The 12,865-nt window shown below is 47.3% G+C and overlaps 2 protein-coding genes across 5 annotated transcripts in view; both read left to right on the top strand.

Annotated features, from left to right (window-relative positions):
- Positions 1-9,061, top strand: part of LOC105030514 (guanine nucleotide-binding protein G(olf) subunit alpha) — a 40,997-nt gene extending 31,936 nt beyond the window's left edge. For 3 of the 4 annotated variants that reach the window (XM_029117585.2, XM_029117587.2, XM_034290835.1), the window contains 6 exons: positions 4,640-4,768; positions 5,933-5,991; positions 6,590-6,710; positions 7,982-8,112; positions 8,314-8,381; positions 8,544-9,061. In XM_029117585.2, the coding sequence (XP_028973418.1) occupies positions 4,640-4,768; positions 5,933-5,991; positions 6,590-6,710; positions 7,982-8,112; positions 8,314-8,381; positions 8,544-8,690 (655 nt within the window). In that variant the 3' untranslated portion in view covers positions 8,691-9,061. The remainder of the gene's footprint in view (positions 1-4,639; positions 4,769-5,932; positions 5,992-6,589; positions 6,711-7,981; positions 8,113-8,313; positions 8,382-8,543) is intronic. The other variant, XM_034290826.1, reaches the window with a different exon arrangement.
- Positions 9,062-11,897: 2,836 nt separating this feature from the next.
- Positions 11,898-12,503, top strand: LOC117594268 (keratin-associated protein 6-2-like). Its single transcript, XM_034291562.1, has one exon. It carries the CDS (start codon positions 11,898-11,900, stop codon positions 12,501-12,503), a length of 606 nt encoding a protein of 201 aa, XP_034147453.1.
- Positions 12,504-12,865: the final 362 nt, after the last annotated feature.

Here is a 12,865-nt window from a genome sequence, read left to right as displayed (position 1 = left end):
TTGAACATAGAATATTCTGTGCATGATCTGTAAATACGCTTTTTCCAAAGCCCAGTGATGGGGGAGAAAAATATTGTCTATTGCTCTGAGCAGTGGGACTAGTTAGTTGGCTGGCTTGCTTGTTTAGTTTATCTATCTAGTTTACATTTAGTTATATATTATAGTCACAGGAATGACTTAATCAATCCAGGGAACGTGTGTTGGGAGACCAATCTGTACTAATCTCTTCCCCATGTAATCAAAACCACTAGCTTTCAAACTTGCAATTTATGACTAAATGAGGTATGCTAGTGGTTGTACTTATAGAATATATAAGTACTATAGACTGTGTGGAAGCCATCTGGGTTGAGTGTGCCTTGAATTCTAAGTAAATCACAGACAGTGTCACTAGCAAAGCACCCCCACACCATCACACCTCCTCCCCCATGCTTCACAGTGGGAACCAGACAGGGAGATTGCACAAAGACGTCTGTTTTAGTACATCAACATCATGATTTTTTTATGATTGGTTTGGAAACAGCTGGTTGTCTGCAAGATTTCAAGCTTTTGACTGTGTGGGTAGTGTAACCTGAATAACATGTCATTGACAGGACAACCTAACTTACTATTCATTATCATTGAGGTCCACATAATTCTTTCCAGCCTGTCCCGTTAATGTGTTTAATGAAGATGTGTAAAAGGACAACTATGTTAGTGTGTTCTTTGTTAAATCACACCGTTTTAATCTATTGTACTAGCCCAGCAATATTTCCGGAGCCATTTATGTAGGTAATGCAAGAAGTTTGTAAAGTTTTTCTTTCAGCTCAAGCCTGTGTGCGCCCTTCTATTTTCGTAATATGTAATATTATGTTTTTAGTGGACCCTGCCAGGACAGCCATGACCTGACACACACACTGGTTGGTACACTTTTCCCCGGTCAAAAAAGGCCTTTGGAGAAATAGTCGTCAAGAGCCAACAGGAGTATTTTTAGATGGCTTCATATTTTGCCCTCACTGCAGTTTGTTTACCAAGACAGTTGAGCTATTGGGTATTTCAATGGACAATGGCAGGAGGGGGTAGGGGAGGAGGAGGTGGCTTTAAGGAGAAAGGAGAAAGAAGGGGGGGGGAGAGAAGGGACATGAGGAGAACAGAGATTTAGAAAGCTAATGTAAAAATGTGAAGGTCTCACCTTTCAGACAGGTAGATCACTATTGGAATGGAAGGATTTTAGACGGTCCTGAGATCACCACACTGTCAGCCTGTAAGCCCGGCCCAGATACCAGAACTATAAGTCTGATACCTGGGTTCGTGACACGAGGGGCTGGTATTTTAGGACAACTAAAGTTCTACTGGACATAGCATAGCGAAAGCCTCCAAAACACAGTTGGGGCTTTTTCTGCACTAGCAACAGCAGATAAAACCTGTGTCCTTAACTTATGTTAGTAAATAAGCATGTTTTGGCAAGCATGGGTAAACACGGATGTCACACACACACACACGCACATACTGCAGAACCTCTTCACACTTTGTTTAGGGCCTCCTGCCTTACAAAGAGAGAAGGGGGGAACTGAGGCGAGAAGGAGAGGGTTGGAGAGAGGAGTGGATGGATGGAAGAGAGGAGAGGAGTGGTTGCTATCTACCAACAGACAGGCCGAAGGGGGTTGCTATGGAAACCAGCAGCAAAGAGCAGCCAGGGACGGTCGGCAAGAGAGAATGGGAGAAAAGAAGAGAGACAGTGACCGAGGAAGACAGAGGTGACTGAGGAAGACAGAGAGAAAGAGAAGAATTGGAGTGACAGAGAGTGCGATAAGGAGAGGAAAGACTGGGGGGGGGGGGGGGGGGGTGACTGAGACCAGACAGACAGACGGAGAAACAGACAGAAATAGAGTCAGAGTAATTGGCGCCATCTGCAGGGCTGGAGTATCAACAACAGTGTAGGCGGAGACATCTTGCTCTCCAGGCCTTCACTGTTGTTGGTTGTTCATGACTCTTACTGCCCCTCCAACAACACTTTCAGGAGCATATACGCTCCAATCCAGGCACCAACCAAGACCAACCGTGCTTAGCTGTAGATGGCAGTCCGCACCAAAGTACTAGCCCAGTTGACCAAAGTACTAGCCCAGTTGACCAAAGTACTAGCCCAGTTGACCAAAGTACTAGCCCAGTTGACCAAAGTACTAGCCCAGTTGACCAAAGTACTAGCACAGTTGACCAAAGTACTAGCCCAGTTGACCAATGTACTAGCCCAGTTGACCAATGTACTAGTCCAGTTGACCAATGTACTAGCCCAGTTGACCAATGTACTAGCCCAGTTGGCCGGTGTATTGTACTGCCCCAGTTGGGCAATGTATTGTACTAGTCCAATTGGCCAATATAATCTACTAACCCAGTTGACCAACATAATCTACTAACCCAGTTGACCAACATATTGTACTAGCCCAGCTGGCCAATGTACTGTACACCCCAGTTGGTCAGTTGCTTAGTTGGTCAGTGTTTTGTACCAGCCCAGCTGGGTAATTTATTGCAACTAGCTCAACTGGCCAATGGTGTATATTAGCCCAGCTGGTCAATGTTTTTAGTAATAACCCTGCTGGTCAATGTTTTTGGTAATAGCCCAGCTGGTCAATGTTTTTGTCCTAGCTCAGCTGGTCAGTGTTTTGGTACCAGCCCAGCTGGTCAATGTTTTGATCTTAACCCAGCTGGCCAGCGTTTTTTGTTCCTAACCCAGCTGGTCAATGCCAGTAGCCTTGCCTTTTCATCAGTGCGTACAGATTTGGGACTAGGTCACACCTTTGTGGGCTGAGGGTTACGTTACATTCTGTAGTATCGACAGTCTGGTTGAGTATTGATTATAGGTTATTGACTTATGATAAGGGACATACTGAGGAAACACCAGTGGGTTAATGGATCAGCTCTCACCAGAAAAGTCTGTGCAGCATGGATATTGGTATTAACTATTTATTCCTTTTGACAAGTTACGTTCACTGATGCATGAATGAATGCTTTGCCAGATTATGGTAAGCCATTGGGTCTACTGCTCTCTAGAAAACATCCTTATTTTGTTGTGACGGTGTTTCCAGTGCATTGATTTTCAGACTTTTTTGCATTGCCCCATCCCACATGGGAATTGATCCCACAACCCTTCGGTCCTGACTGAGCAACACTCCAGAAAGGCACTGACCTGGGACCAGTCTTGGAGTCGCAGTATTCAGCCACACCAGTGTTCCAGGAATATCTGACCTGATAGTAATGAACTCTCTTAATTCGACTCTTCGATGTTAACCAGAGATGTGTGACAAAGTTCCCTGGTCTCTAATTTTACACTTCTGTGCTTCTGCACTTTTCCAAGCGGAACCTAAATAGCGGCGGGTTCCCGGTCGGTTCCGGAGAGTTGACATAGACCAGGGGCCTATATTTACACTGTAGGTGTTCTGGGTGTCCGTTTGCTGTGTTTAGGATGAGCGCTCGCACATGCCTGCGGACCTGCCTGGCTTCAGAACCATTCCGTCAGTCCGGGACAGCAATGGGTCTGGGTGTTCTGTAAAAGTCATTTTGTCTAAGTATTGTTGCCTAACAGGCCTAATTAGGTTATTGTGGTGGTGATAGTCACTTGACAATGTTGGGCTTTGTCTACCCCCTCAGGACTGGTGTTTCAACAGCTGCATGTGCCCTGTGGTGAATTATGACGTCCGAGAGGCTACAGAGAATCTAGACCAGCCAGTTGGGCTGACTGACTATCTGACTGCCTGAAGAATGTGGGGCTGACTGACTGCCTGAAGAATGTGGGGCTGACTGACTGACTAAAGAGTGTGGCGCTGACTAACTGACTGACTGCCTGAAGAGTGTGGGGCTGACTGACTGACTGACTGAAGAGTGTGGGGCTGACTGATTGAAGAATGTGTGACTGACTGACTGACTGAAGAATGTGGGGCTTGACTGCGAGTCGCTTTGGATTAAAGCACCTGCTAATCTGCCTATATTATCATTATGACGATTGTTATTCTTTTTGTACCAGTACTCTGTTGTCTAATGTCACCAACACTGTTTGGGCCAGGCCAAAGCCTGCGCTGTTTATAAATTAGGGATACAGACCCGGAGCAATTGTCTGTTGGTCCCTTTTGTGTCCATAACGAAGTTCCCTATGAGTGGACTAACATGTGTTTTGGGGTCCTTAGTGTGGGTCTGATACGTAACTGTAGCGGAAAGAGCCTGTCTATCCTCACTCCTCAAGGCCCATCTTATGTAATCCACCCATCCAGAAACACTGGCAGCCTGAGCGGGCCTGACCTCTGGTGGACACATCTGGCACCGACACAGCCCTGCCAGTATCTACCCAGACACACACAAACTGTAAATTATCCATACTGACCAAACTGACCACTTATCAATATGAACAACACCAACCGCTTATCAACACGGACCGTGCTGACCGTTTATTAATGCCAACCACATACCAACATGAACCATATGTTGTAACCCTTATCAACACAGTCCGTACCAACAGGTATTGAAGTCTGTAAGGTAATAATGCGCAAACACACAGCAACAGACCTGGCTGTTCTGTACTGGGAGTATAGAAGGAGGATGTTGACTAAGCCAGGGGGCCAAATGACAGAAATGTAAGTAACTAATTGAGTTTTTTCTCTCTCTTTGTCTGCAGTTTCCTTGACAGAATCGACTCGGTAAGACAAGCAGACTACACGCCTACCGACCAGGACCTGCTCCGGTGCAGAGTGTTGACTTCAGGGATATTTGAGACCAGATTCCAAGTAGACAAAGTGAACTTTCAGTGAGTACAATTTCTCTTTGGCTCTCTGTAACCCCACCCCTAACCCCCTGATTGGTTCCCCTTCTGTCATCGACGTTCTGGTGAATCACATGAGAAAGACCCTCAGGCTAACTTGTAGCACCGGGCCCATGGTCACTGATGTCAGGTAGCACCGGGCCCATGGTCACTGATGTCAGGTAGCACCGGGCCCATGGTCACTGATGTCAGGTAGCACCGGGCCCATGGTCACTGATGTCAGGTAGCACCGGGCCCATGGTCACTGATGTCAGGTAGCACCGGGCCCATGGTCACTGATGTCAGGTAGCACCGGGCCCATGGTCACTGATGTCAGGTAGCACCGGGCCCATGGTCACTGATGTCAGGTAGCACCGGGCCATTGGTCACAGATGTCAGGTAGTACCGGGCCATTGGTCACTGATGTCAGGTAGCATCGGGCCCATGGTCACTGATGTCAGGTAGCACCAGGCCATTGGTCACAGATGTCAGGTAGCACCAGGCCATTGGTCACAGATGTCAGGTAGTACCGGGCCATTGGTCACAGATGTCAGGTAGCACCAGGCCATTGGTCACAGATGTCAGGTAGTACCGGGCCATTGGTCACTGATGTCAGGTAGCACCGGGCCCATGGTCACTGATGTCAGGTAGCATCGGGCCCATGGTCACTGATGTCAGGTAGCACCGGGCCATTGGTCACTGATGTCAGGTAGCACCGGTTTGATACTCACGGGGAGGATAACCTGGGTTTGATACACACGGGGAGGATAACGGGGGTTTGATACACACGGGGAGGATAACCAGGGTTTGATACAGGGAGGATAACCAGGGTTTGATACAGGGAGGATAACCTGGGTTTGATACAGGGAGGATAACCTGGGTTTTTACCCAGGTCTTCCATGCGGTCGAACATCCGATCTAACATGTCAACTAGTCATTTATAATGCCCTTGATGTCTTGAATCAGTTGCGCTAGAACAACACTGTGAGATGTCTCAGGCCCCTGGGAGTTTTAAACCTGCTCTGTTGCGGCCCACTGTTACACCTCCCCAGACCTTTAAGCCTGCAGGTAGTTCCTGTTAGTGTCCACAGGAGGGCGCCACATTATCTGCCAGTTTTGAGTTACAGGATGTTTTTGGTGTGTCCTAATATTTTGTCTCTTCTCTCTCAGTATGTTTGATGTGGGCGGTCAGCGAGACGAAAGGAGAAAATGGATCCAATGCTTTAATGGTACATGTGGACATTCCTGTGAAATACTTTTGTTTTCCTTTATTGTCTTTATTATCTCTGATCACTAGATTTATTTGACTTATGTTCTAAATCCTCTCCTAGTTATGGATACAACACTTAGTCATTGTATATTAGCTATATGTAAATACATATAAACCCCCAAGATGATTTGTTGCTATTATAAACCGGCTACCAGCTTTCAGCCAATAAGCATTCAGGAATCAAACCAGTGTCTGTATTGTATGTAGAGGATGTTATGGAGTTGACATACTATTGATGTTACCAAGTATTGTTTTATTACATTTTCTTTTTTACATTTGGACTCTTCAAAAGGAGGTGCAAGTTTTGTGTCCTGACCTACTAGGGAGTTTTTTCTAGCCACTATGGATCAACCCAGTTGTTGCTTGTCTTTTAAGGTTTCAGGTTGGGTGTCTGTAAAAGCACTTTGTGACAACTGCTGGTGCTAGAAGGGCTTTATAAAATATGTTTGATTGGCTGATTAGGTGTTACATCTCAAGAGACTTGAGTACTCTGTTCAGCTATGTGGATGGGACTGCTTTCATTTTCTAAACTCCTGTTCCTCTGTTCACCTGTGTAGATGTGACTGCCATCATCTTTGTGGTTGCTAGCAGCAGTTATAACATGGTGATCCGAGAAGACAACAACACCAACAGACTCCGGGAAGCCCTGGACCTCTTCCGCAGTATCTGGAATAACAGGTCTGTCTTCTGTAGAAATACCATACCACAGAAGTTCTTATCTGTTCCATAGCTATTACACCTGATCCAGCTGGCCAGCTATTCATCGAGCACTTGAATAGGTAAATGTTCAGTTCAGTTCAGAGATATATCTACAGTGAAACCTCTGGGACCCTCTAAGAGAGGTTCGTAGTACTGTTTGGGGGAAGACCTGGTTCTGTTCTGCAGTATGTTGATTAACTGGTTGGCCTAGATAAAGCCTTGTTGCAGCCAAGACAGACGGAAGGAGCAGGAGGTGTTTCTGTAGCGTAAGGCAGTGACACTGTGGCAGAGCTTTACCCACACTCCATCTCTTTCAAGCTTGGAGTTAAACAGAGAAGCCATTTTCATTTTCTATGCTATACTGGTCATTTATACACCTGAAATATTTTCAGGCTGCATTTAGCGAGACCAGGAATCTGGTCCTAGTCCTCAACTCCTGGTTCTCTGGTCCTAGACCTCAACTCCTGGTTCTCTGATCCTAGAACTCAACTCCTGGTTCTCTGGTCCTAGTCCTCAACTTCTGGTTCTAGACCTCAACTCCTGGTTCTCTGGTCCTAGACCTCAACTCCTGGTTCTCTGGTCCTAGACCTCAACTCCTGGTTTTCTGGTCCTAGACCTCAACTCCTGGTTCTCTGGTCCTAGACCTCAACTCCTGGTTCTCTGGTCCTAGACCTCAACTCCTGGTTCTCTGGTCCTAGACCTCAACTCCTGGTTCTCTGATCCTAGACCTCAACTCCTGGTTTTCTGGTCCTAGACCTCAACTTCTGGTTCTCTGGTTCTAGACTTAAACTCCTGGTTCTCTGGTTCTAGACTTAAACTCCTGGTTCTCTGGTTCTAGACTTAAACTCCTGGTTCTCTGGTTCTAGACTTAAACTCCTGGTTCTCTGGTCCTAGACCTCAACGCCTGGTTCTCTGATCCTAGACCTCAACTCCTGGTTCTCTGATCCTAGACCTCAACTCCTGGTTCTCTGGTCCTAGACTTCAATTCCTGGTTCTAGACCTCAGCTCCTGGTTCTCTGGTCCTACAGTGATGTTTGAAAGTGGCCTATATAGAATAATACAGCCATAAAATATATAGAATAATACAACCATAGAATCTATAGAATAATACAGCCATGGTATTTATAAGCTGTAAGTTCCTGTATTTTTCAGTGTTACTACGGAGTCTGTCCATACATCTCCCTCAGACTGCTGTTCCTGGTTGATCCATCATCTTTTCTAATGCTTGTGTTTGTGTGTTGTCTCTCCAGATGGTTACGTACCATATCGGTCATATTGTTTCTGAACAAGCAGGACATGTTGGCTGAGAAGGTACTAGCTGGGAAATCTAAAATTGAAGACTACTTCCCTGAATATGCTCGCTACACCATACCAAATGAAGGTAGGTCCTGCCCCACTGTCTCATCAAGCCATTTCCAGGCTCCAGGAACTTATTTTACAACGCCTGCCAACAAGTGCCCTTCAGATTTGTCAGGGGACAGCCTACTGCTATTGTAGTGAATGCCAGGCAGCCAAAGCGAGTCTCTAGTGAAACAAAGAGGTGCCCTGTTTGTCGGCATTAAATCTGTCATTCTGTCAACAGCAACTCCTGAACCTGGCGAAGACCCCAAAGTGACAAGAGCTAAGTTTTTCATCCGAGACGAGTTCCTGGTGAGTATTGGTTGTTATGTAATGCTCCGGTGTCCAGTCCGGCAGTTAAAATAAGAACATCGCTGCCTGCCAATCCAAGACTGTAGCTTTGAAGTCCCTTTTTACCGGTTGTGCTGGCATTGCCAAATCTAACGCCCCCCCCCCCCCCCCCCCCCCTCGCAGCGGATCAGCACCGCGAGTGGCGATGGCCGACATTACTGCTATCCTCACTTCACCTGTGCCGTGGACACGGAGAACATCCGGCGCGTCTTCAACGACTGTCGTGACATCATCCAGAGGATGCACCTACGACAGTATGAACTCTTGTGATGTGATGGACTGTCAGGACATCATCCAGAGGATGCACCTACGACAGTATGAACTCTTGTGATGTGATGGACTGTCAGGACATCATCCAGAGGATGCACCTACGACAGTATGAACTCTTGTGATGTGATGGACTGTCAGGACATCATCCAGAGGATGCACCTACGACAGTATGAACTCTTGTGATGTGATGGACTGTCGGCCGCGCACACAAACACGCAAAACACACACAGCTCCATCAAGCCTTTGGGGTTTTAGTCAAACGTTCTGCATCTTCGACCCAAACTTCTTCAAACCTGATCCCTATGCCCGGCCCCTGAAACACGGCCCCGCCCTCCTCGTCCCCGCCCCCCACGGCCCCGCCCCCCACGGACCCCGCCCCCCACCCTGGTGGACATGAAGTACTACTGAAGTGTGTCAAATCCTCCCCCCTCATTTCTTTTCTAACTGTAACTTTTGTTTGAAACCGATTCCTCTCCCCCTTTTAACGGACATGAAGGAAAGAAGAAAACGAACGATAGAAATGTTGGGGAACAAAGACGCCGTTGCGTGTTGCTTCTCTCTTTTTTCTCTCTCCAATGATTCGATTTGTGTCATTCCAGTAAGCAAAGCCTGGGGCGACCTCCTTCCTCATCCTCCTCTTTTTCCACCTTTTTCCTGTTCAGTCCCTGGCTCTGGACTGGACAGCTGGGCTGGGTGGCGGGGCTGGTTGTTGGCTGTTTCTGTCTGACTGGTTGGGGGGGGGGTGGGGGGGTAGGTGAAGGTGAGGTTGTCATGAGGAACAGTGTGTATGAGAAGAGATACAGGGCCTGAGCATAGAGGCTCAGCAGCGCGTGTGTGTGTGTGTGTGTGTGTGCGCGCGTGCATGTGTGTGCGTGCGTGTGCGTGCGCCAGAGCGAAAGTCAACAGTTGAAGCTGGCATCTGAACCCCGTCACGGACAGGAGGCTTGAGCCTCTTTGCATGAGACTGGTAGTGTGTCCATTATGTAGCATCGCAAAATGTCTGACTGTATTTCACACAGAGCCACAGAGGGCAGACCTGACGCCTCCGACAGACTCACAGGAAGAGAAGGAGTGAAGAGAGAGGAGACAGGGAGCCAGCTAGGGCAAGGTGGATGGGTTGGAGAGAGGGTTGGGACCGGGCCCTCTGTACCATAGCAACCTGTAGCTGCGGTCTGCCTGGCGTGACCCCAAACCTACAAACACATCCCAAAAATGACCAACCTTTTAGCTTAGAAGAGGTTGTATGAAAGATGCAAGGGATTGGAGATGGGAGAGAGAAAATGTTGTCCTATAATTATTATGACGGTTTCCTTTTTGTTTTTCTTTAAAAAAAAAAAAAATCTTGTTTGGACACTGTGTACAGACTGTAAAGTGTAATATTATTTTGTACAACTACTTTATTGAAAGAAAAACAAATCTACTTGTAGATCTTTGTGCCTTGATTATGGCTGTACTTGTACATTGAGCTGGGATGTAAGTATGTTCTCTGACCCTTGACCTGCGCTGTGCAGCTTGATGTCAACAACACTCTATAGGAAGACACGCAGCAGTGACCCAGAGCCATGAGCGACGGACTCACTGGTTTCTCTCGGGGTTCTGCCCTGCTGTGGAGACTCCACTCTCTCTTTAGAGGCTAGTTTTTTTTCTCGTTTATAATAAAAAAGAAAAGAAGGAAATGCTGTTTAGTAAATAAAAAAAATAGGGGGAAAGAATTCTAAAACCTGTACATATTATGCAAATGAACCACTGAAGTGAGGATGGAGGAGGAGATATGGAGGAGGAGATATGGAGGAGGAGATATGGAGGAGGAGATATGGAGGAGGAGATGGGGAGGAGGAGATGGGGAGGAGGAGATGGGGAGGAGGAGATGGGGAGGAGGAGATGGGGTGGAGGAGATGGGGTGGAGGAGATGGGGAGGAGGAGATGGGGTGGAGGAGATGGGGAGGAGGAGATGGGGAGGAGGAGGAGATGGGGAGGAGGAGGAGATGGGGTGGAGGAGAGGGACAACTGCCCTGTCTGGTGTCCCAAATGGCCCTCTGGTCCCAATTTAGATGATTACTTTTCCCCATGGCAACGAAGCATGTTAGTCATGTTTACCACAGGGGTGAAAGGTTACTGCTGGTGTACCAGCTCCCCATGGCAACTGTTAATTTAGTCAAGTCAGAAATAATGGGTAGAAGTGTTAACAGACTTCATATATATTGCCAGTATGTTGTAATCATATTTAGAGACCAGGACCCTGTCTACAAGTATAGTGTTTGGGTTTTGATGAAACATAGCACCCTATAGGGAATAGGGTGGGATTTGGGATGAACCACCCTCCTCCCAGACCATTTTTCCTCCTTTTTAGATTTCTCAGCTTTAAAGAAAGATTTAAAGAAAATACTTTGGAGATTCACTGAAAGTGTCCAAAATAGCAACCTGGTGTTGTTTTGGATAGGAACCAACTTTTTTTGCATATGGTGAAGTATGCCTGAGAACGTGTGTGTGTGTGTGTGTGTGTGTGTGTGTGTGTGTGTGTGTGTGTGTGTGTGTGTGTGTGTGTGTGTGTGTGTGTGTGTGTGTGTGTGTGTGTGTGTGTGTGTGTGTGTGTGTGTGTGTGTGTGTGTGTGTGTGTGTGTGTGTGTATATATGCAAAAACAAATATAGACACACACAATCGCATTGTGTGTGGACGATGATGCTGGAGGAAAGTGTGTATGCAGGTTGTTACCTTTTATAAATGTATGTACATGTAAATTTATAGGTCTACATAAATATATATGTACAAATGATATACGTTCAAATGTGTTCCCAGACATTTTGCTGTAAAACTTCTGTAGTCTAAACCAGTGGTTCTCAAAGTCTTTACACCACCTTAGAAAATATTTCACTGAATATATCACTAAATGGAGCACCCCCATAGTTTGAGAACCTGTGGTCTAAACAATATACTTCAGACTCACATAGGGTAGAGAGATACAACATTAGTCAAATATACTACTCAGGTCAGAGAGATATGATAGCAACAATAAAGCCTCATATGTGTGCAGTATTATTAGTGAGTCTGATGGCTCATGAGGTGTGTGAGACCTACCCAAACCAAATCGAAACCACACACTACATCTAGGATACGGATACGGGACGGACCTCAACCACACACTACGTCTAGGATACGGATACGGGACGGACCTCAACCACACACTACGTCTAGGATACGGATACGGGATGGACCTCAGCCACACACTACGTCTAGGATACGGGACGGACCTCAACCACACACAACGTCTAGGCTACGGATATGGGACGGACCTCAACCACACACTACGTCTAGGATATGGATACGGGACGGACCTCAACCACACACTACGTCTAGGATACGGGATGGACCTCAGCCACACACTACGTCTAGGCTACGGATACGGGACGGACCTCAACCACACACTACGTCTAGGCTACGGGACAGACCTCAACCACACACTACGTCTAGGCTACGGGACGGACCTCAACCACACACTACGTCTAGGATATGGATACGGGACGGACCTCAACCACACACTACGTCTAGGCTACGGATACGGGACGGACCTCAACCACACACTACGTCTAGGATACGGATGCAGGACGGACCTCAGCCACACACTATGTCTAGGATACGGGACGGACCTCAACCACACACTACGTCTAGGCTACGGATACAGGACGGACCTCAACCACACACTACGTCTAGGCTACGGATACAGGACGGACCTCAACCACACACTACGTCTAGGCCATGGACCTCAACCACACACTACGTCTAGGCTACGGACCTCAACCACACACTACGTCTAGGATACGGATACGGGACGGATCTCAGCCACACACTACGTCTAGGATACGGGACGGACCTCAACCACACACTACGTCTAGGCTACGGATACGGGACGGACCTCAACCACACACTACGTCTAGGCTACGGACCTCAACCACACACTACGTCTAGGCTACGGATACAGGACGGACCTCAACCACAACTACGTCTAGGCCACGGACCTCAACCACACACTATGTCTAGGCTACGGACCTCAACCACACACTACGTCTAGGCTACGGGACGGACCTCAACCACACACTATGTCTAGGCTACGGACCTCAATCACACACTATGTCTAGGCTACGGATACAGGACTGACCACAGACAACATTAGGGGACA

Source organism: Esox lucius, chromosome 3 (assembly GCF_011004845.1).
Source record: "Esox lucius isolate fEsoLuc1 chromosome 3, fEsoLuc1.pri, whole genome shotgun sequence".
Lineage (NCBI taxonomy): Eukaryota > Metazoa > Chordata > Actinopteri > Esociformes > Esocidae > Esox > Esox lucius.
This window is presented reverse-complemented; position numbering and strand designations above follow the sequence as displayed.